At 44.7% G+C, this 26,698-nt stretch overlaps 2 protein-coding genes across 8 annotated transcripts in view; one reads left to right on the plus strand and one right to left on the minus strand.

Annotated features, from left to right (window-relative positions):
- LOC134909951 (uncharacterized) overlaps window positions 1-2,546 on the plus strand; it is a 145,928-nt gene extending 143,382 nt beyond the window's left edge. Inside the window, exon 14 of the mRNA XM_063917407.1 lies at window positions 1,640-2,546. Coding sequence (XP_063773477.1) covers window positions 1,640-1,776 — 137 coding nt within the window. The 3' untranslated portion in view covers window positions 1,777-2,546. The remainder of the gene's footprint in view (window positions 1-1,639) is intronic.
- A 374-nt stretch (window positions 2,547-2,920) lies between these two features.
- MAP7 (microtubule associated protein 7) overlaps window positions 2,921-26,698 on the minus strand; it is a 401,030-nt gene continuing 377,252 nt past the window's right edge. For all 7 annotated transcript variants that reach the window (XM_063917404.1, XM_063917401.1, XM_063917406.1 and 4 more), the window contains 2 exons: window positions 11,771-11,964; window positions 2,921-4,649 (listed from right to left, as the gene is read on the minus strand). In XM_063917404.1, coding sequence (XP_063773474.1) covers window positions 4,639-4,649; window positions 11,771-11,964 — 205 coding nt within the window. In that variant the 3' untranslated portion in view covers window positions 2,921-4,638. The remainder of the gene's footprint in view (window positions 4,650-11,770; window positions 11,965-26,698) is intronic.

Genomic DNA, 26,698 nt, shown 5'->3' on the forward strand with positions numbered 1-26,698 from the left:
AATCAGTAAAGAATCACCTTGCTAGAGAATTACTCAATCCCCCAATCATTTATATACACCATGTTGGTATCCAATTGATACAAAGTAGGCCCTTGATTGGAGCATTCAGGCCAGCCCAGAGCTTCTGAACATTGATGACAAGCTTTGTCTCATCAGTGGTCCAGTGCAAGCGGAGGCAAAAAATTAAGGTCATATCTCCCCAGCCCTGAACACTTGTGTGCAACACAACAATGTGCCAAGATGAAGATAATTGGTGACATTAAGTTAAGCTGCCTGACCTCAAACACCACCTAAAAGAAAGACTGACATGTATCTGGAGACAGCGTCATGAGCTGAGAATCCAACTCGTATGTAACTTGATCATTTTCTCAAGATATTTAACTGGAACTTTCAGTAGTGAAATCTGGCATACTGAACAGAGTTGAAGGAAACGATATTTCCTCCTGAGAAAAGGTAGCGTTAACACTCTCTTCTCTATGACCCCCAGCAAACCTTGTCCCCACAGTAATGGACTAAGCTCGAGATCTCACCCAAACAGGGTTCCCCAGCCATGTTCGTACCACATTCCCATACCTTGCAGGCTGCACAGCAGGTGACATATGTAATCAACTGCCTTCCTCCCACCTTTGCCTAGGAATGGTTAACTGCTTTCAGATGAAACTTAACAGACCAGAATCGAAGTCACCCACTCCCCAATGCCCCCCCCCCCAAAAAAAAAAAAGTATAAAGGGTAATATCTGTAACATACTCCAACACACACAAATATACAATACTATTACTATAATAAAGGGTAAATACTAGTAAAGAGACTCGCTCCCGGACTTGCACTCCTGCAGGGAAGTAGGACTTTTTTTTGTGGATGCTGCACAAGCAGCCAGAAGTTTAACTAAAGCCAAAGACCTGCCCAACACCTACACTGGAGAAAGTGAACCTTTGCAGCTCCCAGCTCCTATACCCTTAACACAACTCATGTTCATGGTATCTTCCAGTTTGGATGTAGGAGAAGTGCTGTTTTGATGGCACTAAGCTGTTAAATGCCTCTCCTTCCCTGGTACTATTCTACTTTTAACTACTGGCAGCATACAATGAAATGCTGAATTGCATTTAGAGCCAGGACCCAAATGAGATGCAGTATTGTATAGTCTGCTTTTAAAAATTAGTAATCTGATTGCTGTATTCTTCCAAATCATACAACGGTGTTCAGTTTCAGGTATGGTGAGGAATAGAGAGACAGCATGCTGCTATTTGATGGTGGGGGGTTTTTGTCTGCCAGAGGTACATACAGTTTTTATTATGTTACATAAAGCTGTGGAGCATGTTATAAGTACAAATATAAGATAATCTAATTAAAGTACAGTATATTAAATATTGCAAACAAAATTTAGTGTTTCACAAAATATGAATAGGGAGAGAACACACAGACAAGTATTAAGGTTTTTTCCCCTCTTGTGGTGGATTAAAAAGTCACGTGCATAAGGTGGGTCTGTATAAGCATATGAAAGGGAAATCCAGAGCATTAAGATCACGGCCTCCAGTTGTGTGCCAAGGCCTTGGAATATAAAGTGATGCCACAATTTAGTTATGCCCAGTACTAATCAATAACGTCTAAGAATGGTGGTTTGGTAATTCTCTGTTTCAGATCCTGAGTTTTCCATGACCATCAGTCAGAGTCGGCTAAAGGAACAGCTCGAACAGGTCCGCCAGCAGACAGAGGAGACGCAGGAACTGCTCAGACTGGCCATCAACCAAACACAGAGCTTACACTTGAACGAGTGATTGGCTAACACTGCTGTTATTATTTGTAAATGGTCTTGGCTAGTGGGGTCAGCTATAATTCCCCCACTGACTGTTGCTGTAGTGTTTACTTTTTCATGTAGGGAAAATATTTTGTGATGTGGATCTTGTTCCTGCCAGTGTTGTCGGTGCATCCTCTTGATAATACGCATTGGATTGATACTTGCGGAAGACAAACCCCATTCTCACTGGACAGAGCACATTCCTTGTATTGGATAAACAAATCAAATTTAAAGGATAACTCCACTCAAAAATATAGATGATATTAGATCAATTAGGTTTTACACTTGACTCTGAGAACACCAAATATTTGAAATGGGACATCCACCTAAACTCACCTAATGAAAACGCAGAAACACATTGTTGCTGATATTTCATTCACTGCAACCAGGGAAACAATCAGTGCACTGCACTTTAATCATCAGGAATTATTTAACTTGTAGTATCTAGCATAATTATATTAATTAGGCAACATTTGTTTTTTCAGTGGAATTATACTTTAACTGCATCTTCCAAAAGCATCACTTCTCTTCCTTTTTTATTTATTATACACTTGTGTTTTGTATTAAAACATAACTTTTAGAAGTAGGTTTTCTATGTTATACCTTTTGTGTTTTATACCAGATGTTTAATCCACTCCTACTGTATTGTAAGCATAAAAAAAATGTTGATATGGTCATATTGTGAACTGGTAAATTGTGTAAAGGAGTGATCGAATAATACATTAAACTAGAAAGTTGATAAAAAAATAATTTATTGATGTATGTTTCATTCTGACTGGTTTAGCAGTCTGCCTGGTATCCGGATGGTAGGTAGACAGTTAATAGGTTGACACCAGATGGTAGACAGGGTCAAAAGTTTGGGAGAAAAAAAATGGTGGACCCAATTATTTTTCATGATTTTTAGGGTTAGGGTTAGTCTGCTGAAGGGGATGATTAGGGTTAGGCACTAAAGGGAGAGTTAGGATTAGTGGGAGGGAGTGTTGACCATTTGCATGTCGACATATTCACTGCCTATCTATGTACGGTCTATCTTTCAATCCGCACCCATTTGACTTGTTCAGCAATGGTTAGTCTTTGTATAATATGGAGGAGTGACAGAAATGAACACACAGCTTTCCAGCTAATTAAAATGACTTCAAACATATTTATTTATGAATAACATGCTATATAGATTAAAAGAAATAAACTACATGATTTTTTTTCTTTTGTAAATATAACTTTTATGTACATGGGCATCAGGACAAACTAAACAGAACGTAATGTGTGACAGTAGATTGTGTAAAACAGTTTATATATTACTCTATTGATGCATGATAAACCCTGTAGACCTATATAGCCAAATCAGATTTCCATCACCAGGCCTGTGATCTACTCTAGGCCATGTTCTAGCACAGTGGTTCTCAAACTCGGTCCTCAGGACCCCACACAGTGCATGTTTTGCAGGTAACCCAGCAGGTGCACAGGTGTATTAATTAGTCACTGACACATTTTAAAAGGTCCACAGGTGGAGCTAATTATTTCACTTGTGATTCTGTGAGGAGACCTGCAAAACATGCACTGTGTGGGGTCCTGAGGACCGAGTTTGAGAACCTGTGTTCTAGCATATACCTGTTGGAGAAAACCAGTGTAACAATGTTATACCCTCTACGCTCAGACCTCAGAGGATCCTTGACAACTAAAATGGGAAACTATGGGCTAGTGATTTATCACCCTTTACCTGACTATGTTATCGTCATTTACAACACAAATAAGACAATTTGAGCAATGAGGGTTAAATAAAAAATAAAATAAAAAAAGTGCAAGTTTATAAGCCTTCATTCTATAGATAAAAACAGCAATGTACAGTGTAAGTGATCATGTGAGGAAAACGGTGGAAAGACATTTAGACAAAAGATAAATTAATAATTGCTTAACATTTTGTTTTGCTCTGAAACGAGCAAAGGAACAAATGTTTTCGGTGATAATTATTTTCCTTAGAATTCACCCATATTTATATATATTTATATATATATATCCATGTGTTTAAGAATTTAGTAAGGCAAAGAAACATTTATAGGTAAGAAAAGCAAACAGAAAATTACAGTTAGAATATAGAATTTCCTTTTAAGTTTTTGTTGTACAACAAATATTCAAGTATGATAAAATCAGGTATAATTTACTCTGGGAAACATTGATTCTTACAGTATAATTAAAATAAAATAAATGCAAATAAAATCAAAGCAGCAACTAGATTATTCATTATATTTCCAAATCAAATTAAGAAATTGTCAATCACTTTCAAAGAAAATGAGAAAAATCAACCAATGAGAGGAATCTGATATTCACGTACTAATTACATGTCAGAGAACCTGATACAGTAGCCTATACATTAAAGCCCCTATAAATGGAGTTCTCTGTAATAATATTTAAACCAAATGGTTTAAATGAAACCACTCCATAGCCCTACATGTAGAGCGATGAAGGTTTATTCAAGTATTAAACATATACAGTGTAAAAGATCATTAGCATGTTAAACAATTATATTTAAAACTTGACAGTCCCTAAATGTCCCCCCCCCACACACAGCCTTCATACTTCCAATTATTATTTCCCCCTTCAATGTAGGTGAAGACTTCAACAAACACTTGCTAGAAGCAGCATCTGGGAGAGAACCGCTGGTGTACGCACTGCACACTTAAAAAAAGAAAACAAAAACTTTGATATTTGTCTTTTTAAGAGCAGCAGCCCGTCAGCTGGTACTGGTAAGGGTTTTTCACAGGCAACCCACAGAGTAAACAATCCTTCCGTCTTTTGAAAAAATGCCAGGGGATTTTTAGATGATTTTTACATATGACTGTGGAGTTCAATTTACCTCTGTAATTAAAAAAAACAGATTAAGATTACATTTTATAAAATATATGTATATTTTATATATATAATAGACAAAACAAAAAAAGCATTTTCAAGAATGGCTTTAAACATGTCGGGAGCTAATTTGTAGAATAAAAGAGCCAACACTAAAAATGCAGTAGAAAGGGTTACCTAGCATCATCCTCTAACAGCCTAATGAATCAGATCCGCAGTCCTCCTGGACCAACAATTATTTCTTTTTAAAGTGACGGTGTCAAAACAGTTCCCATCCATTGATCACATGAGAAGGGGATTTGACACCACCAGTCTGTTTGAAAAAGAGAAAAAGTCCCCCTTCGGCAGGACAGCAGATCTCTGGCAATGAACTATTACAGCTATAGGGTTCCGAGCACAATCTCAGGATGGACAAAGGCCATTTTCATCAGAGAAGCCAACTTTTAAAAACCATAGGAGATGGTCTCACTACTCCTCCTCCTCACGCACGCTCTCATGATTTTAAATCTAATTTAGTATATTTTAGGCATGTCCCAAGCATTCCAGAAAATCCATGCCATACATCTAATTAATTGTATAGTTGCTGAATGATGGTAGGAAATATGTGTCTCGGGGCCCCGGAATCACTTTTGCCCACAGTTTTCCTCACATTAACCCACTTTCTTCCTTACTGTAGCCTTTACCAAACATGCTGAAACCATCACTCCTCTGTCACAGGGATTTGGTCACACGCACTGCCCATGTTCAGCTAGTTTCTGCTACTTTCCTCATATAGTTCATACATTACAGAGTGCACACACATTACCCATATCTCATGGGAAAGTGCTGGGCGTTCCTGGGAGGTAGCTATCAGGAGGAGTCTTTTTCTCCCCTTGTGTTTGGAAAGTCTCACACTGACTCAAGGGTGCAACACCAAAGATAGATATGGACGAGAAATTTTTTTTTTTTTTTAATCTTATCACTTTTTCTCTATCGTCCTAGTGGATGCTGGGGTTCCTGAAAGGACCATGGGGGATAGCGGCTCCGCAGGAGACAGGGCACAAAAAGTAAAGCTTTAGGATCAGGTGGTGTGCACTGGCTCCTCCCCCTATGACCCTCCTCCAAGCCTCAGTTAGGTTTTTGTGCCCGGCCGAGAAGGGTGCAATCTAGGTGGCTCTCCTAAAGAGCTGCTTAGAAAAGTTTAGCTTAGGTTTTTTATTTTACAGTGAGTCCTGCTGGCAACAGGATCACTGCATCGAGGGACTTAGGGGAGAAGAAGTGAACTCACCTGCGTGCAGGATGGATTGGCTTCTTTGGCTACTGGACATTAGCTCCAGAGGGACGATCACAGGTACAGCCTGGATGGTCACCGGAGCCTCGCCGCCGGCCCCCTTGCAGATGCTGAAAAGAGAAGAAGGTCCAGAATCGGCGGCAGAAGACTCCTCAGTCTTCTTAAGGTAGCGCACAGCACTGCAGCTGTGCGCCATTGCTCTCAGCACACTTCACACGGCAGTCACTGAGGGTGCAGGGCGCTGGGGGGGGGCGCCCTGGGCAGCAATGAAAATCCTTTTTTTGGCAAAAAATACCTCACATATAGCCTCCGGGGCTATATGGAGATATTTAACCCCTGCCAGAATCCATTTTTAAGCGGGAGACGAGCCCGCCGAAAAGGGGGCGGGGCCTATCTCCTCAGCACACAGCGCCATTTCCTCACACAGTTCCGCTGGTCAGGAAGGCTCCCAGGCTCTCCCCTGCACTGCACTACAGAAACAGGGTTAAATCAAGAGAGGGGGGGCAAAATTTGGCGAAATTGTGATTTTATAAAAGCAGCTATAAGGGAGCACTTATTATAAGGCTATCCCTGTAAAATATAGCGCTTTGGTGTGTGCTGGCAAACTCTCCCTCTGTCTCCCCAAGGGGCTAGTGGGGTCCTGTCCTCTATCAGAGCATTCCCTGTGTGTGTGTGTGCTATATGTCGGTACGTGTGTGTCGACATGTATGAGGACGATGTTGGTGAGGAGGCGGAGCAAATTGCCTCTAATGGTGATGTCACTCTCTAGGGAGTCGACACCGGAATGGATGGCTTATTTATGGACATTACGTGACAATGTCAACACGCTGCAAGCCGGTTGACGACATGAGAGGGCCGGCGAACAAATTAGTATCTGTCCAGGCATCTCAAACACCGTCAGGGGCTGTAAAATGCCCATTTACCTCAGTCGGTCGACACAGACCCAGACACGGACACTGATTTCAGTGTCGACGGTGAAGAAACAAACGTATTTTCTTTTAGGGCCACACATTAAGGGCAATGAAGGAGGTGTTACATATTTCTGATACTCCAAGTACCACAAAAAAGGGTATTATGTGTGAGGTGAAAAAACTACCTGTAGTTTTTCCTGAATCAGATAAATTAAATGAAGTGTGTGATGATGCGTGGGTTTCCCCCGATAGAAAATTATTGGCGGTATACCCTTTCCCGCCAGAAGTTAAGGCGCGGTGGGAAACACCCCTCAAGGTGGATAAGGCGCTCACACGCTTATCAGAACAAGTGGCGGTACCATCTACGGATAGGGCCGTACTTAAGGAGCCAGCTGATAGGAGGCTGAAAAATATCCTAAAAAGTATACACACACATGCTGGTGTTATACTGCGACCAGCGATCGCCTCAGCCTGGATGTGCAGAGCTGAGGTGGCTTGGTCGGATTCCCTGACTAAAAATATTGATACCTTTGACAGGGACAGTATTTTATTGACTATAGAGCATTTAAAGGATGCATTTCTATATATGCGAGATGCGCAGAGGGATATTTGCACTCTGGCATCAAGAGTAAATGCGATGTCCATATCTGCAAGAAGATGTTTATGGACACGACAGTGGTCAGGTGATGCAGATTCCAAACGGCACAAAGATGTATTGCCGTATAAAGGGGAGGAGTTATTTGGGGTCGGTCCATGGGACCTGGTGGCCAGGGCAACTGCTGGAAAATCCACCGTTTTTTACCCTAAGTCACATCTCTGCAGAAAAAGACACCGTCTTTTCAGCCTCAGTCCTTTCGTCCCTATAAGAGTCATATCTGCCCAGGGATAGAGGAAAGGGAAGAAGACTGCAGCAGGCAGCCCATTCCCAGGAACAGAAGCCCTCCACCGCTTCTACCAAGTTCTCAGCATGACGCTGGGACCGTACAGGACCCCTGGATCCTACAAGTAGTATCCAAGGGGTACAGATTGGAATGTCGAGAGGTTTCCCCCCTCGCAGGTTCCTGTAGTCTGCTGTACCAATGTCTCCCTCCGACAGGGAGGCAGTATTGAAAACAATTCACAAGCTGTATTCCCAGCAGGTGATAATAAATTTACCCCTCCGACAACAAGGAAAGGGGTATTACTCCACACTATATGGTGGTACTGAAGGCTAGGTGAGACCTATTCTAAATCTGAAAAATTTGAACACTTACAAGGGTTCAAATCCAGATGGAGTCACTCAGAGCAGTGATAGCAAAGAACAAGGGGACTATATGGTGTCCCGGGACATCAGGGATGCTTACCTCCATGTCCCAAAATTTGCCTTTTCTCACCAAGGGTACCTCAGGTTCGTGGTACAGAACTGTCACTATCAGTTTCAAGACGATGCCGTTGGATTGTCCAAGGCACCCCGGGTCCTTACCAAGGTAATGACCGAAAGGAGGATTCGTCTTCAAAGAAAATGGACGACCTCCTGATAAGAACAAGGTCCAGAGAACAGTTGGAGGTCGGAGTAGCACTATCTCAAGTAGTTCTACGACAGCACGGGTGGATTCTAAATATTCCAAAACCGCAGTTGTTCCGACGACACGTCTGCTGGTCCTAGGGATGATTCTGGACACAGTCCAGGAAAAGGTGTTTCTCCCAGAGGAGAAAGCCAGGGAGTTATCCGAGCTAATCGGGATCCTCCTAAAACCAGGAAAAGTGTCAGTGCATCATTGCACAAGAGTCCTGGTAAAAATGGTGGCTTATTACGAAGCGCTTCCATTCGGCAGATTTCACGCAAGAACTCTTCAGTGGGATCTGCTGGACAAATGGTCCGGATCGCATCTTCAGATGCATCAGCGGATAACCCTATATCCAAGGACAAGGGTGTCTCTCCTGTGGTGATTACAGAGTGCTCATCTTCTAGAGGGCCGCAGATTCGGCATTCAGGATTGGATGCTCGTGACCACGGAGGCCAGCCTGAGAGGCTGGGGAGCAGTCACACAAGGAGTGTGATCAAGTCTGGAGAATTCTCTCCACATAAATATACTGGAGCTAAGAACAAATTTATAATGCTCTAAGCTTAGCAAGACCTCTGCTTCAAGGTCAGCCGGTATTGATCCAGTGGGATAACATCACGGCAGTCGCCCACGTAAACAGAAAGGGCGGCACAAGAAGCAGGAGGGCAGTGACAAAACTGCAAGGATTTTTCGCTAGGCGGAAAATCATGTGATAGCACTGTCAGCAGTGTTCATTCCGGGAGTGGACGACTGGGAAGCAGACTTCCTCAGCAGGCACGACCTCCACCCGGGAGAGTGGGAACTTCATCGGGAAGTTTTCCGCATGATTGTGAACCGTTGGGAAAGACCAAAGGTGGACATGATGGCGTCCCGCCCGAACAAAAAAATGGGACAGGTATTGCGCCAGGTCACGAGACCTTCAAGCGATAGCTGTGGACGTCCTGGTAACACCGTGGGTGTAACAGTCGGTGTATGTGTTCCCTTCTCTGCTTCTCATAACCAAGGTATTGAGAATTATAAGACATAGAGGAGTAAGAACTATACTCGTGGCTCCGGATTGGCCAAGAGGGACTTGGTAACCGGAACTTCAAGAGATGCTCACAGAGGACTAATGGCCTCGGGAGCTAAGAAGGGATTTGCTTTCAGCAAGTACCATGTCTGTTCCAAGAGGAACCGTGGCATCGGCATTTAAGAAAGGACCTGCTCCAGCAGGGACCTTGTCTGTTCCAAGACTTACCGCGACTGCGTTTGACGGCATGGCGGTTTGAACGCCGGATCCTAAGGGAAAAGGCATTCCGGAAGAGGTCATACCTACCCTGGTCAAAGCCAGGAAGGAGGTGACCGCACAACGTTATCACCACATGTGGTAAAAATATGTTGCGTGGGTGAGGCCAGGAGGGCCCCACGAAAAAATTTCAACTAGGTCGATTTCTGCACTTCCTGCAAACAGGAGTGTCTATGAGCCTCAAATTGGGGTCCATTAAGGTTCAAGTTTCGGCCCTATAGATTTTCTTCCAGAAAGAATTGGCTTCAGTTCCTGAAGTCCAGACGTTGTCAAGGGAGTATTGCATATACAGCCCTTGTGTGCCTCCAGTGGCACCGTGGGATCTCAACGTAGTGTTGGGATTCCTCAAATCATATTGGTTTGAACCACTCAAATCTGTGGATTTGAAATATCTCACATGGAAAGTGACCATGCTGTTGGCCCTGGCCTCGGCCAGGCGATTGTCAAAATTGGCGGTTTTGTCTTACAAAAGCCCATATTTGATTTTCCATTCGGACAGGGCAGAACTGCGGACTCGTCCCCAGTTTCTTCCTAAGGTGGTGTCAGCGTTTCACCTGAAACAACCTATTGTGGTGCCTGCGGCTACTAGGGACTTGGAGGACTCCAAGTTGCTAGACGTTGTCAGGGCCCTGAAAATATATATATATATATATAATTCCAGGACGGCTGGAGTCAGAAAGTCTGACTTGCTGTTTATATTGTAGGCACCCAAAAACCTGGGTGCTCCTGCTTCTAAGCAGACTATTGCTCGTTGGATTTGTAGTACAATTCAGCTTGCACATTCTGTGGCAGGCCTGCCACAGCCAAAATCTGTAAATGCCCATTCCACAAGGAAGGTGGGCTCATCTTGGGCGGCTGCACGAGGGGTCTCGGCTTTACAACTTTGCCGAGCAGCTACTTGGTCAGGGGCAAACACGTTTGCTAAATTCTACAAATTTGATACCCTGGCTAAGGAGGACCTGGAGTTCTCTCATTCGGTGCTGCAGAGTCATACGCACTCTCCCGCCCGTTTGGGAGCTTTGGTATAATCCCCATGGTCCTTTCAGGAACCCCAGCATCCACTAGGACGATAGAGAAAATAAGAATTTACTTACCGATAATTCTATTTCTCGGAGTCCGTAGTGGATGCTGGGCGCCCATCCCAAGTGCGGATTATCTGCAATACTTGTACATAGTTACAAAAATCGGGTTATTATTGTTGTGAGCCATCTTTTCAGAGGCTCCGCTGTTATCATACTGTTAACTGGGTTCAGATCACAGGTTGTACAGTGTGATTGGTGTGGCTGGTATGAGTCTTACCCGGGATTCAAAATCCTTCCTTATTGTGTACGCTCGTCCGGGCACAGTATCCTAACTGAGGCTTGGAGGAGGGTCATAGGGGGAGGAGCCAGTGCACACCACCTGATCCTAAAGCTTTACTTTTTGTGCCCTGTCTCCTGCGGAGCCGCTATCCCCCATGGTCCTTTCAGGAACCCCAGCATCCACTACGGACTCCGAGAAATAGAATTATCGGTAAGTAAATTCTTATTATCTTGGTACTTACAACTTGTCTTTATATCCAACCTGTGCGGTATACCCCATTGTAAAGCTATCAGGATGCGCAAAATTGGCAAGTCGTGTTATGGGAGTATGGAGAGCGCGTCACTAGAGTGGTTACATAAACGCTTCATCATTCACATAGGACGCTGTACTTGGACGGAAGATCTGCCCCTGCCACAGGGCTGATACAAGTTTCCATGGTGTGACCAATGGTGCATGTAAAAGTGCACCAGGCGGTATTACAGCATCAACAGATGCTCACAGTGGGTGTCTCAGTCCTTGCACATTCATATGCAGGGATATATCCCAGGGCAGTGTAGTGGTATTTGCACAAAGTCACAGATTGGAGACACCAAAAGTGGCATCAGGGGAGATTTATTTCTCTAACCACGGTAGGACAGACAATGGTACTGTAAGCATATTTGTACCTATGAGGAACTACCTGGTATTAATATGCTCTGTATTCCTCGTTTACTAAATGTCTTCATTACATTACTGAAATATAAACCGTAGACAACAGAGATGATCGCACGATTTTAGTAGTGACTCATTATGCACAGTCACTACAAGCATTACTGTACCTGCTGTTTGTGGGGTCTGCACACTGTCTACTTCAAAAGCTAGAATTGGATTTAAAGGGAGATCCTGGATGCTGTTCCCCTCATTGTTTAGAGAATCAAGTTTGATTGATTTCGTTCCAACAGGTAAATGTATAATCTCTTCAAAATTGTTGTTCTGCGTACACAAGCCATTCTCATTTGGCTGTTTCTCAGCACTAAAATCAATTAAAGAAAAATAATACATTAAAGGCATGTTCAAAGTGAGCACATACTGTACTTACGTGTATTTCAAATCAAAACTGTTACATGTAAAGGTTTCGTTTTTCATTACCTATGTCCATAAGCTACAGATTCCTTTTCAATACTAGTCATAATCTTTGCTATCAGGACTGCAGTTATTGTGATCTATTAACATTATTTATGTAACACAAGCGTATCTTGCTGTGCTTCACAAAAGGGAACAATACAGTCAGGGCTGGTTACAGGGTGTTTCAACGGCCCCTGTAAATTATACATTTGCACTATCCTACAAACGGGAGAGGCAGTGGGTGATTCCCCTTTTACACAAATAAAAATTACTAACATCCAACCGTACGAGGCCCAATGTGGGTGAAGTGCAGACACAGCAGATATTATATCTATAGTTACAATGATGAAAAAAATACGTCACTGTCCATCTCTGTTATTGAAAGTAAATATTATCTTCTAAGGCTGCTGCCCTGTTATGACACAGCTAGTACATGGCTCTTAATTCACATACATGTTTTCAATATCCCCTATAGTTATAAGAAATCACACCAATGCAATAAATGTAACAGATGTATTAATTCACATACATGTTCTCCATATTTGCAACCACAATACTTTTTACTCCATAAACATTACAAATGCACTCCATGACACAAACATTTCATGACTATTACACAGGCACTCCGTGACCATGACACATGCAGTCCCTGATCACGACAAGAGAACTTCATGACCATGACACATATCCCCTGACCAAGACACATGCTCTGAAACTCCATAATCATTACACAGGCGCTCCATGGCCATTGCACGGGTACTCCCAGAAGTCTGGCTGGCCTTTTAAATGCATTGCAAAATATGGGTTCCAGCCGGTGCACATTACACATGTAACCCGAACAGACATGTAGCCAGTACTAGGCGAGACTACACCATGCATAGGCAACTGCCAGAATTAATCCTGAGACTCATTTTCACAGCAGAACTAGAGGCTTATACATTCACAGATGCAACCGTCACAGCAATCATGTTTTGCCGTATACTGCGTACACTACATTGTACATACAGCTTTAATTTGTAAAAAGGTTTAAGGGGAAATCTGGGGCGCTCCTGGATGTGAACTCCTGCTGTCTATTCCCTACGCCTGTGGATCAATCCCAGGAGGATCCAAGTCACAAATGCACGGTAAAAAAAGAAAGGTAGGTGTGGAAGTTGGCGCTGGATTTTGAGGGAGTGGGAGATGTTTTTTTACCCACTTTCCTATGAAGAGTTTGCTCTATGATGGTGAAAAATGTAATGGGAGTAATACTTATCCGTAAGAGGAAAAGAGAGGGATCCATCTATCTCTATGTCTGCGATGAGGTTGGTGTTCTCTCCAGATTTCGTAGATACATGAAATGAGATTTTAATAGATATCGATGGTTTAACATGGTTGCTGGTTTGGTTTTTGGTGGTTTCAACCCTATCCATTTGATAGATAGACAGTGTCTAGTTAGACAGTCAATAGATAGACACCATATGTTAGATGGACATTAGGTCGACAGGGTCAAAAGGTCGACAGGGTCAAAAGGTCGACATGGAAAAGGTCGACAGGTCAAAAGGTCGACATGGTCAAAAGGTCGACATTGAAAAGGTCGACAGGTCAAAAGGTCGACAGGGTCAAAAGGTCGACATGAAAATGGTCGACATAAAAAATATAGACAAATGTTTTTTTTTAAATGTAACATGTTTTTGGATTATTTCATACTTTCTCTATCCATGTCGGCATAGAGTTGGTTATAAACCTTGTGGCGAGCGCAGCGAGCCACCGTGCCCGAAGCGTGGCGAGCGAAGCGAGCCCCGCGAGGGTATGCCTTTCTACAACTGGGGGTCCCAGATGACAAAACTATCCACACAAACCAGAAAAATGCAAAAAACATGGTGTCTACCTTTTCCATGTCGACCTTTTCCATGTCGACCTTTTGACCCTGTCGACCTTTTGATCGGTCGACCTTTTGACCTGTCGACCTTTTCCATGTCGACCTTTTGACCCTGTCGACCTTTTGAGCTGTCGACCTTTTCCATGTCGACCTTTTGACCCTGTCGACCTAATGTCCATCTAACATATGGTGTCTATCTATTGACTGTCTAACTAGACACTATCTATCTTTCATACCGGAACCCCTAATTCTTTCTTAAAGTGCCCTGTCTCCTGCGGAGCCCGTCTATTCCCCATGGTCCTTACGGAGTCCCCAGCATCCACTACGGACTACGAGAAATAGATTTACCGGTAAGTAAAATCTTATTTTTACTTTGTAAGCAAGGTAGATCCTTTGACCCCGTTCATGTTTCCGTTAAAGCCTGTTGGAAGGGTTCCGGTATGAAAGATAGATAGTGTCTAGTTAGACAGTCAATGGTGTGCACTGGCTCCTCCCTCTATGTCCCTCCTCCAGACCTCAGTTAAGGAAACTGTGCCCGGAAGAGCTGACAGTACAAGGAAAGGATTTTGGAATCCAGGGTAAGACTCATACCAGCCACACCAATCACACCGTATAACTCGTGATAAACTTACCCAGTTAACAGTATGAACAACAAAAGAGCATCAGATAACCCTGATGCAACCATAACATAACCCTTATTTAAGCAATAACTATATACAAGTATTGCAGAAGAAGTCCGCACTTGGGACGGGCGCCCAGCATCCACTACGGACTACGAGAAATAGATTTACCGGTAAGTAAAATCTTATTTTCTCTAACGTCCTAGTGGATGCTGGGGACTCCGTAAGGACCATGGGGATTATACCAAAGCTCCCAAACGGGCGGGAGAGTGCGGATGACTCTGCAGCACCGAATGAGCAAACACAAGGTCCTCCTCAGCCAGGGTATCAAACTTGTAGAACTTTGCAAAAGTGTTTGAACCTGACCAAGTAGCCGCTCGGCAAAGCTGTAATGCCGAGACCCCTCGGGCAGCCGCCCAAGAAGAGCCCACCTTCCTTGTGGAGTGGGCTTTTACTGATTTTGGAAGCGGCAATCCAGCCGCAGAATGAGCTTGCTGAATCGTGTTACAGATCCAGCGAGCAATAGTTTGCTTTGAAGCAGGAGCACCCAGCTTGTTGGATGCATACAGGATAAACAGCGACTCAGTTTTCCTGACTCTAGCCGTTCTGGCTACATAAACCTTCAAAGCCCTGACTACATCTAGTAACTCGGAATCCTCCAAGTCACGAGTAGCCACAGGCACCACAATAGGTTGGTTCATATGAAAAGATGACACCACTTTTGGCAGAAATTGCGGACGAGTCCGCAATTCTGCCCTGTCCATATGGAAAACCAGATAGGGGCTTTTATGTGACAAAGCCGCCAATTCTGACACACGCCTAGCCGAAGCCAAGGCTAATAGCATGACCACCTTCCACGTGAGATATTTTAACTCCACGGTTTTAAGTGGCTCAAACCAGTGTGATTTCAGGAAACTCAACACCACGTTAAGATCCCAAGGTGCCACTGGAGGCACAAACGGGGGCTGAATATGCAGAACTCCCTTTACAAACGTCTGAACTCCAGGAAGAGAAGCCAGTTCTTTTTGAAAGAAAATGGATAGGGCCGAAATCTGGACCTTAATGGACCCCAATTTTAGGCCCAAAGTCACTCCCGACTGTAGGTAGTGAAGGAAACGGCCCAGCTGGAATTCCTCTGTAGGGGCATTCCTGGCCTCACACCAAGCAACATATTTTCGCCATATACGGTGATAATGTTTAGCCGTCACGTCCTTCCTAGCCTTTATCAGCATAGGAATAACCTCATCCGGAATGCCTTTTTCTGCTAGGATCCGGCGTTCAACCGCCATGCCGTCAAACGCAGCCGCGGTAAGTCTTGGAACAGACAGGGCCCCTGTTGCAACAGATCCTGTCTTAGAGGCAGAGGCCATGGGTCCTCTGTGAGCATTTCTTGCAGCACCGGATACCAAGTCCTTCTTGGCCAATCCGGAACAATGAGTATTGTTCTCACTCCTCTTTTTCTTATGATTCTCAGCACCTTGGGTATGAGAGGAAGAGGAGGAAATACATAAACCGACTGGAACATCCACGGTGTCACTAGTGCGTCTACAGCTATCGCCTGAGGGTCTCTTGATCTGGCGCAATACCTCTGTAGCTTTTTGTTGAGGCGGGATGCCATCATGTCCACCTGTGGCAGTTCCCATCGCCTTGCAATCTGCGTGAAGACTTCCTGATGAAGTCCCCACTCTCCCGGGTGGAGGTCGTGCCTGCTGAGGAAGTCTGCTTCCCAGTTGTCCACTCCCGGAATGAACAGTGCTCGTACGTGATTCTCCGCCCATCTAAGAATTCTGGTGGCTTCCGCCATCGCCACCCTGCTCCTTGTGCCGCCTTGGCGGTTTACATGAGCCACTGCGGTGATGTTGTCTGATTGAATCAGCACCGATTGGTTGCGAAGCAGGGTCTCCGCTTGACTTAGGGCGTTGTATATGCCCCTTAGTTCCAGGATATTGATGTGAAGGCAAGTCTCCTGACTTGACCACAGACCCTGCAAATTTCTTCCCTGTGTGACTGCCCCCCACCCTCGGAGGCTTGCATCCGTGGTCACCAGGACCCAGTCCTGAATGCCGAATCTGCGGCCCTCGAGAAGGTGAGCACTCTGCAGCAACCACAGAAGAGACACCCTGGCCCTGGGGGATAGGGTGATCAGCCGATGCATCTGTAGATGCGATCCGGACCACTTGTCCAATAGATCCCATTGAAAGGTCCTCGCATGGAACCTGCCGAAGGGAATGGCCTCGTATGACGCCACCATCTTTCCCAGGACTCGCGTGCAGTGATGCACCGACACCTGTTTTGGTTTTAAGAGGTCTCTGACCAGTGTCATGAGTTCCTGAGCCTTCTCCGTCGGGAGAAAAACCTTCTTCTGGTCTGTAGGAATCAGCTGCGACTTTGGAATATTCAGAATCCAGCCGTGCTGTTGTAACACTTCCCGAGAGCGTGCTACGCTGATCAGCAACTGCTCTCTGGACCTCGCCTTTATGAGGAGATCGTCCAAGTATGGGATAATTGTGACTCCTTGCTTTCGCAGGAGCACCATCATTTCTGCCATTACCGTGGTAAATATTCTCGGTGCCGTGGACAGACCAAACAGCAACGTCTGGAATTGGTAATGACAATCCTGTACCACAAATCTGAGGTACTCCTGATGAGGTGGATAAATGGGGACATGAAGGTAAGCATCCTTTATGTCCAGAGACACCATAAAATCCCCCTCCTCCAGACTTGCGATGACCGCTCTGAGCGATTCCATCTTGAACTTGAACCTTTTCAGGTATATGTTCAGGGATTTTAAATTCAATATGGGTCTGACCGTACCGTCCGGTTTCGGTACCACAAACATTGTCGAATAGTAACCCCTTCCCTGTTGTAGGAGGGGAACCTTTACCACCACCTGCTGAAGATACAATTTGTGAATTGCAGCTAACACTATTTCCCTCTCTATGGGGGAAGCTGGCAGGGCCGATTTGAGGTAACGGTGAGGGGGCATCACTTAAAATTCCAGCTTGTATCCCTGAGACACAATCTCTATAGCCCAGGGATCCACCTGTGAGTGAACCCACTTGTGGCTGAAATTTCGGAGACGCGCCCCCACCGGGCCTGGCTCCGCCTGTGAAGCCCCAGCGTCATGCGGTGGATTTAGTGGAAGCCGGGGAGGACTTCTGTTCCTGGGAACTAGCTGTATTGTGCAGCTTCTTTCCTCTACCCCTGCTTCTGGCAAGAAAGGACGCACCTCGAACTTTCTTGCCTCTTTGTGATCGAAAGGACTGCATTTGGTAATACGGTGCTTTCTTAGGCTGTGAGGGAATATATGGCAAAAAATTTGACTTTCCAGCCGTAGCTGTGGAGACCAGGTCCGAGAGACCGTCCCCAAACAATTCCTCACCCCTGTAAGGTAAAACCTCCATGTGCCTTTTTGAGTCGGCATCGCCTGTCCATTGCCGAGTCCACAGGACCCTTCTGGCGGAAATCGACATTGCATTTATTCTAGAGCCCAGTAGGCTAATGTCTCTTTGGGCATCTCTCATATATAGGACAGCGTCTTTTATATGCCCCAGGGTCAGTACTATAGTATCCTTGTCCAAGGTATCAAGTTCCTCAGATAAGGTATCCGTCCATGCTGCTACAGCACTACACATCCAGGCCGACGCAATTTCCGGCCTTAGTAGGGTACCTGAATGTGTATAAATGGACTTCAGGATACCCTCCTGCTTTCTATCCGCAGCATCTTTTAGGGTGGCCGTATCCTGTGACGGCAGGGCTACCCTCTTGGATAAGCGTGTTAAAGCTTTGTCTACCCTAGGGGAGGATTCCCAGCGTAACCTGTCCATTGGCGGGAAAGGATACGCCATAAGCATCCGTTTGGAAATCTGCAGTTTTCTATCTGGAGATTCCCAAGCCTTTTCACATAACTCATTTAACTCATGTGAAGGGGGAAAGGTCACCTCTTGCCTTTTTTCCCCATACATATAAACCCTCTTGTCAGGGACTGGGGTTTCCTCTGTGATGTGTAACACATCTTTCATTGCTATAATCATGTAGCGGATGGCTTTAGCCATTTTAGGCTGCAACTTTGCATCATCGCCATCGACACTGGAGTCAGAATCCGTGTCGATATCTGTGTCAACAATTTGGGATAGTGGGCGCTTCTGAGACCCTGATGGCCTCTGCGCTGTAGGATCAGGCATGGGTTGAGACCCTGACTGTCCCAAGGCTTAAGCTTTATCCAACCTTTTATGCAAGGAATTAACATTATCATTTATAACCTTCCACATATCCATCCAATCGGGTGTCGGCGCCGACCCCACATTCATTTGTACCCGCTCTGTTTCCACATAGCCTTCCTCGTCAAACATACCGACACACCACACACACAGGGGATGCTCTATTTGAAGACAGTTCCCCCACAAGGCCTTTTGGAGAGACAGAGAGAGAGTATGCCAGCACACACCCCAGCGCTATATTACCCAGGAATCACACAGTAACTTAGTGTTAACCCAGTAGCTGCTGTATATACTGTTTTTACGCCAAATTTATGTGCCCCCCCTCTCTTTTTACCCTCTTTCTACCGTGATTCTGCAGGGGAGAGCCTGGGGAGCTTCCTCTCAGCGGAGCTGTGGAGAGAAAATGGCGCTGGTGAGTGCTGAGGAAGAAGCCCCGCCCCCTCAGCGGCGGGCTTCTGTCCCGCGTTTTGTGTGTAAAATAATGGCGGGGGCTCATGCATATATACAGTGCCCAACTGTATATATGCTGCTTTTTGCCAAGAGGTACCCAATTGCTGCCCAGGGCGCCCCCCCCTGCGCCCTGCACCCTACAGTGACCGGAGTGTGTGGGTTTAGTGTGGGAGCAATGGCGCACAGCTGCAGTGCTGTGCGCTACCTCATATGAAGACTGGAGTCTTCTGCCGCCGATTTCGAAGTCTTCTTGCTTCTCACGCCGGCTTCTGTCTTCTGGCTCTGCGAGGGGGACGGCGGCGCGGCTCCGGGATCGGACGACCAAGGGTGCGTTCCTGTGTACGATCCCTCTGGAGCTAATGGTGTCCAGTAGCCTAAGAAGCAGGACCTATCTTCTAGTGAGTAGGGCTGCTTCTCTCCCCTCAGTCCCACGTAGCAGAGAGTCTGTTGCCAGCAGATCTCTCTGAAAATAAAAAATCCTAACAAAATACTTTCTTTTTTAGCAAGCTCAGGAGAGCTCACTAAGGTTCACCCAGCTCGTCCGGGCACAGATTCAAACTGAGGTCTGGAGGAGGGACATAGAGGGAGGAGCCAGTGCACACCAGTATCCTAATTCTTTCTTAAAGTGCCCCGTCTCCAGCGGAGCCCGTCTATTCCCCATGGTCCTTACGGAGTCCCCAGCATCCACTAGGACGTTAGGGAAAGGTGGCTATAGGCTTATCAAGGTTTCTTTTAGCTCAAAAAAATAGCGTGGTAAATATATGGAATAATCAACGGTTTATTCCTAACTGGTGGGCGTACCTCACTTACATAGAGTGGGGCAGTGGTAGGCTCATTAAGGTTTCTTTTCAGGTGTATGTGTTTTTCTTTAGGTGCATAACTGACTTACACTTTAAAAAGATAAAACATATCTCGGTCTCTTTGAGTGCTGGTTTTACGTACGTTCCGGTACTCACGGAATCAAGGGGCGATATCAATCATATAATGGCACCTTTTACTATGTAAGCAAGGTAGATCCTTTGACCACGTTCACATTTCCATTAAGCCTGTAGAAATCACCTAAAACCAAAAGAGCAACCATCTAAAACCATCGATATCTATTAAAATCTAATTTCATGTATCTACTACCTCTGGAGAGAACACTAACCTCATCACGGACATAGAGGAAAAGAGAGGGATACACCAACCTCTTATGGATAATTATTACTCCCATTACATTTTTCACCATCATAGAGCACATTCCTTATATGAAACTGGGTAAAAAGAAACATCTCCCACTCCCTCAACATCCAGTACCAGCTTCCACACCTACCTTTCTGTACACTCTAATTGTACATACATACTGACTACTACCAGCCTGCAGCTGTATATGTTTGTGTGTGGGGTGTGAGATATGGGCATATTCTAGATATGTTCCTCACATGTAAGTAACATGATTTGGATACAGACTGAATATGGCAAGTCAACAATAACATCTAGGGAGCAAGATTCAGTGTCGCCTGGTCAACAGAAAGAGATATCAGGCCAGTAACTACTGTTGGCCAGGGGAAAGATTATTAACTGTTTTTAAGACTTGAGTTTGAGGTTAGGAGATGATATTCAATATGAAATGTTAGAAAGTTATTCAGTAACGCAGGCCAACATACATGTGAGACATCTGGAGAGGATAGCTACATTTGGTTGTCATAATCATGAAAAAACTGAACAGATTTCCAAGATAAGTGGTATCGTTAGGAAAAAAAGCAGAGGACCTAAATGGTAAGTAAAAGAACAATTTGATAAGAAGGTTCAGAACCAGGATAAGACAATTGGGCTAAATTCAGAGTTGGGCGCAGTCATGTTTTGGCGGTCACCAGTCTGACACTTTATGCAAATGCTGCTGCAAAGTCCTTAACTGGATTTCATCAGTGTGTCTGATTGTTCAAGGACTGAGATGCTCACCGTCAAGTGTCTGTAGACACTGAAATGAAATACCAAATGGTGTATCTTTGGACTCACCATCAGTCGCACCAGCCATATGGCAGGTGCAGTTCCTCGTCTGAGTAGGACCTCCTATGTGAGCAATAGAGCGTCTCTGTACACAAACACTTCAGCGACACTCACGTAACATGCCAATAAGATCTCAGTGTGTGCGCTAGGCCACCTTCCAGCCCACTACAATTTCAAAACATTTCAGACCTGTAGTACCCCTTTCACACTAAAAATACGGGTTTACCGGGTTATTGAACATGGTTTCAAGATGTGTCACAGCTACTTGTTCAGGCTGCATGCTGGACTTATTGGAGATGACAATCTCAGGCTGAACTTATGCTACTTTTGGCGTGACCTAGGTCAGATAAACCAGGTCGCACTTTCAAACTGCAGACAACCTAGGTCAGTCCCGGGTCGAATTCCCAAGGAATCAAACCCAAATAGTCTCTTTCACACTAAGCCAGAACCCTGCTTGCCCTGGCAATGTCCCAGGTCAAGGGCTCGATGTGTAAAGGGGAATTACTCTGCCGCACAGCTCAATTGCAACTTCGACTCTGCTTACATTATACAGATGTGTCCTCATACATCTAGCCTCACACTGCACAAGATGCCTGGCATGAGTGAGCAGCCAGGTCTAACAATGCGATGTGACTAGGATGCATTATATCAAATTAATCAGCATTGTGACTGAAACGCATTTTTGGCAAAAAAGACACCCAACCTGGCGTAAAATATGGGCTGTTTGGCAAAGATGTATGAGGACATACAGTATTTGTATGGACGCTTGAGCAATGCAACATACAGTAGATGCATAAACAGAAAATAAAAAAAAATCAACCACTGCATCCAACATTGGCAGTGTGCACAGTTAAGACTCAGGCCCAGAGTCTTGAAGACATACAGGTTATAGCATTTGTATGAGAAGAGAGTTGTCAAGTGTGTCATATGCAGATGACAGATCCCGGGATACAGTAACACACAGCAGTGGCCAAATCATTTGCCGTTTCAGTCACTGCAGTCTTTATAGCAGTGGTTCTCAAACTACCTCAGGGCACTTGCAGGTGAGACTTGGATTGGTGGTCCAGGACTAATTCAAATTACTTATGGCCAATGTAATAGGCAAAACCATTGCTGGTGGCTGCCGATCATAAATTATGTGGACAAATAGAAGCAAAGCTTGTCCCCCACCACCTAACTGACCCGGAGGATGACATATAACATATAAACTTAATATATTCTTTTTTACTTTTCTCAGTAAGAAACTGTTGGCCTAGCGGTGGCGTGAAAAAAAAATTCTGATTCTTTAGGGCGCCCTGATTCCAAAATTTTTTTGGGAACCACTGCTTTATATGGTGTTAGGAATGGAAACTGGACTGAAATAGGTCAAATAATGTGAGTGGCAAGAATGTGTGACACGAGTGTAGCCAAATCTTTCAACATAGAGCGTCAAAGGAGTTGAGAGATAGAATAGTAATTTCTGTTTTTTGGGTCAGCATAGTGATGGATAGAAATATGGGAGGGGCGGGAATGGGGGGCTTGGACTGCACACCCTAATTCTAAACATAATGAGAGGTGCTACGATGCTAAGACTTGTAGTACCACACAGAAATAGAGAGAAAATGCAGGTGCACACTCCAAGTACTAATCACTGTGAATAAAAATAATTATAATAAAATCTGCAATATAAACTTAAAATTCAGGCGGTCCACATAATTTTGGCCAAAAATATTCCAGCACAGGGTCAGAGGAATTAAAGATTTTAGTTAAGTAATATACAGATGAAAGGGGAAGGGAAGATCCTAAGCACTGAGAATCACTGGTACGTGACATTGGTAAATTAACATAGGGCTCAATCCAAATACCCGTGAAGGTGGTGAGTTGCCTTTGTTTCGTTGTGTAAATGCCGACAAAGCACCACAACTCTCCCCCCCTAGCGACCCGAGCACACTTCGGACTCACAGATTTTTCTATGCAGCCCCACAGGGCTGCAAATAGAAGTCTGGGAGTACAGCGGTAACGTAAGTGCAGCATACAGCTACACTAAAGGTGGGCATACACGCTACACTTATCTGGCAGATCCACCAGATAGATATCAGCTGACCTGCCAGATAATTGTACTATGTATTGCCATGACCAATCAGTGCTGATCAGTCAGTCAGTCATGCTGAAATCTTCCAACATGCCTGACTGACTCGATCAATGCTGGCCAGATATCCTGCGCATTGTGCAGTGTGTGGTCTTTACAGACAGACCAATAGCTGCATACATACACATAGCTCAGTAGTAGGCGTGTGCATGCAAATACCAGCAGGAAATCTGGCTCTCACTACAGCACTGGTGGCTAGAAGTAAGCATCCCACCGGCTCTACTCCCAGCTGATACCTGTTATTGCCGCTGAGGTGCAGGGACCTACAGCAGCGTCCTGTGCCCATCCTCCAACCTCCCATCGGTATTGGTGGGCTGAGGAAGTGGACCTGACTGGACACTGCTTTCTCTTCTCTTGCCCCGCGTTGTCAAGTGGCAGGAAGTGCAAACAAGTAATAAGGCACAGAGTAAAAGATGAAATGGGAGTCTGGGGTAACATGCTGGGAGTTCTCAATTCTGTCTGGAAGCCAGAGGTCATTATAGGTCCCTGGTCCTAGGAGAGGGGATGGGCAGTGGCAGGCTGGGCGGCAGGGTGCCATATGGCCCCTGTGCCGGTACAATTGAAAAGATTGGGGCCGCAGGTGCTAAGTATTTGTGCCTCCTTAAATTGCTGCTGGAATAAGGGCTCTGGTGAGGCTGAGGTTGGTAAGGTATGGGTTGCAGCTTCCAGTAGCCTCTTACTGCCCAGCGTTGCTCACACTGCTGTACTGTGCTCAAAAATTATTATTATTATAGACTCTGGACTGCCCATTTTAACAATTCTTGTACAGTAGTTGGCCACCTCCACTGGGACCAGCCACCAATCAGATGAGCTCTTTTCCAGGCTGTCCACTCCTCACCTGTCTACCATTATTCTCCCTTCTCTATCCCACACCTCTCATAGAAACATAGAATTTGACGGCAGATAAGAACCACTTGGCCCATCTAGTCTGCCCCTTTTTTATTTTATCCTTTAGGCAATCTCAACCCTTTTTTAACCTTAATTCTTTGTAAGGATATTCATATGCCTGTCCCAAGCATGTTTAAATTGCCCTACAGTCTTAGCCTCTACCACCTCTGATGGGAGGCTATTCCACATATCCACTACCCTTTCTGTGAAGTAATGTTTCCTTAAATTTCCCCTGAACCTCCCCCCCTCCAGTGTCAATGTATGCCCTCGAGTTCTAATACTTCTTTTCCTTTGAAGAATGTTTCCCTCCTGAACTTTGTTAAGACCCTTGATATATTTGAAAGTTTCTATCATGTCCCCCCTTTCCCTTCTCTCCTCCAAACTATACATGTTAAGATCTTTTAGCCTTTCCGGGTAAGTTTTGTGATGTAGGCCATGCACCATTTTAGACCAAGACAAAAAACTGCAACAAACAAGCGCCTAATCATCAAATAATAACTAATACGTATTTCATAAAATTGAATAACCACAATTTATTGTTCCTGATATGCTGCGCTTGCCGGAATACTATGTGTAGTATTAAGGTGATAGCATAGAAAAAGAACAAGCGGCTGCGCTGAATATCAGGAAGGGGATATAGTGTACAGAGAGCCAACGTAAAATTTTTTATAACAGTATTTAATAATAAAACATATAAAAAGATTACATATCATATAACCGGTGAATAGTTTAAGAACATTCACTTGACGTGAACTGATGGTGTGTTATAATAGCTCAGCTTTTAGGGTGAAAAAGTTCCGTGTTCCACTTATTAATGATTGATAAGTACCAGGTGTACTAGTGGAATCCTGGTGAGTTGAAAGTCCCTCAGTTAAATTGAGATTCAATACCTTTCCAAATGGGCTGGTAAGAGCCGAGCGTCCTCGGCTTCAATGTCTTGCAATGCCCATATGCGCTGTGCAGCGGAAAGGAGAAGACCGTCTCTCTCACAACCCGGTCGTGGCGGCGTATGTGCTGAAGCCGCTGATGTCGGAATGCTGTAGACGGAGGGTGCAGCGGGGACCAAGGAGCACCTGGAAGATTTCAATAGGGGCGGGTCCTGACGCGTTTCGTCACGTTCACGTGACTTTCTCGAAGGTAGATACCACCAATAGGTTAATTATAAATGTATTTCTATCCAGTCATTTCTGCCAACTATATTTAATGTTATGTGTTAGTACATGAGAGCCTTCGTTTCTTGCATTTCCATTTTTTAAGATTGCTGATGACATTCACCTGTCCACACTAATCAATTCAGCCTTTAAATACCGGACGACCTAGGAGGCAGGTATCTACCTTCGAGAAAGTCACGTGAACGTGACGAAACGCGTCAGGACCCGCCCCTATTCGTACTCAGCTCTGGTGAAATCTTCCAGGTGCTCCTTGGTCCCCGCTGCACCCTCCGTCTACAGCATTCCGACATCAGCGGCTTCAGCACATACGCCGCCACGACCGGGTTGTGAGAGAGACGGTCTTCTCCTTTCCGCTGCACAGCGCATATGGGCATTGCAGGACATTGAAGCCGAGGACGCTCGGCTCTTACCAGCCCATTTGGAAAGGTATTGAATCTCAATTTAACTGAGGGACTTTCAACTCACCAGGATTCCACTAGTACACCTGGTACTTATCAATCATTAATAAGTGGAACACGGAACTTTTTCACCCTAAAAGCTGAGCTATTATAACACACCATCAGTTCACGTCAAGTGAATGTTCTTAAACTATTCACCGGTTATATGATATGTAATTTTTATATGTTTTATTATTAAATACTGTTATAAAAATGTTTACGTTGGCTCTCTGTACACTATATCCCCTTCCTGATATTCAGCGCAGCCGCTTGTTCTTTTTCCATGCACCATTTTAGTTGCCCTTCTTTGTACACTCTCTAATGTATTTATATTCTTCTGGAGATAGGGTCTCCAGAACTGGACACAGTATTCCAGATGGGGCCGTACCAATGACCTATACTGTGGCATTATCACTTCTTTTTTCCTGCTACTGATTCCTCTCCCTATGCAACCAAGCATCTGACTTGCCTTTCTCATTGCTTTGTTGCATTGCTTTCCTGCCTTCAAGTCACTTGAAATAGTGACTCCTAAATCTCTTTCCTCCTCAGTAGTTTCCATTATAGTACCCTTGATACTATACTTAGCCTTTGGGTTTTTGAGACCCAAGTGCATGATTTTGCATTTTTTAGCATTAAACTGTAGTTGCCACGTTTTGGCCATTTCTCAAGCCTACCTAGGTCATTAATCATTTGTTTGACCCCTCCCGGTGTGTCTACCCTGTTGCATATCTTTGTATCATCTGCAAAAAGGCATATCTTCCCTTCCATACCATCTGCAATGTCACCAACAAAGATATTAAGGAGAACTGGACCAAGTACAGATCCCTGGGGTACTCCACTGGTAACATTTCCCTCCATAGATTGCACTCCATTAACTACG

This window comes from Pseudophryne corroboree, chromosome 4, assembly GCF_028390025.1.
Source record: "Pseudophryne corroboree isolate aPseCor3 chromosome 4, aPseCor3.hap2, whole genome shotgun sequence".
Taxonomy (NCBI): Eukaryota; Metazoa; Chordata; class Amphibia; order Anura; family Myobatrachidae; genus Pseudophryne; species Pseudophryne corroboree.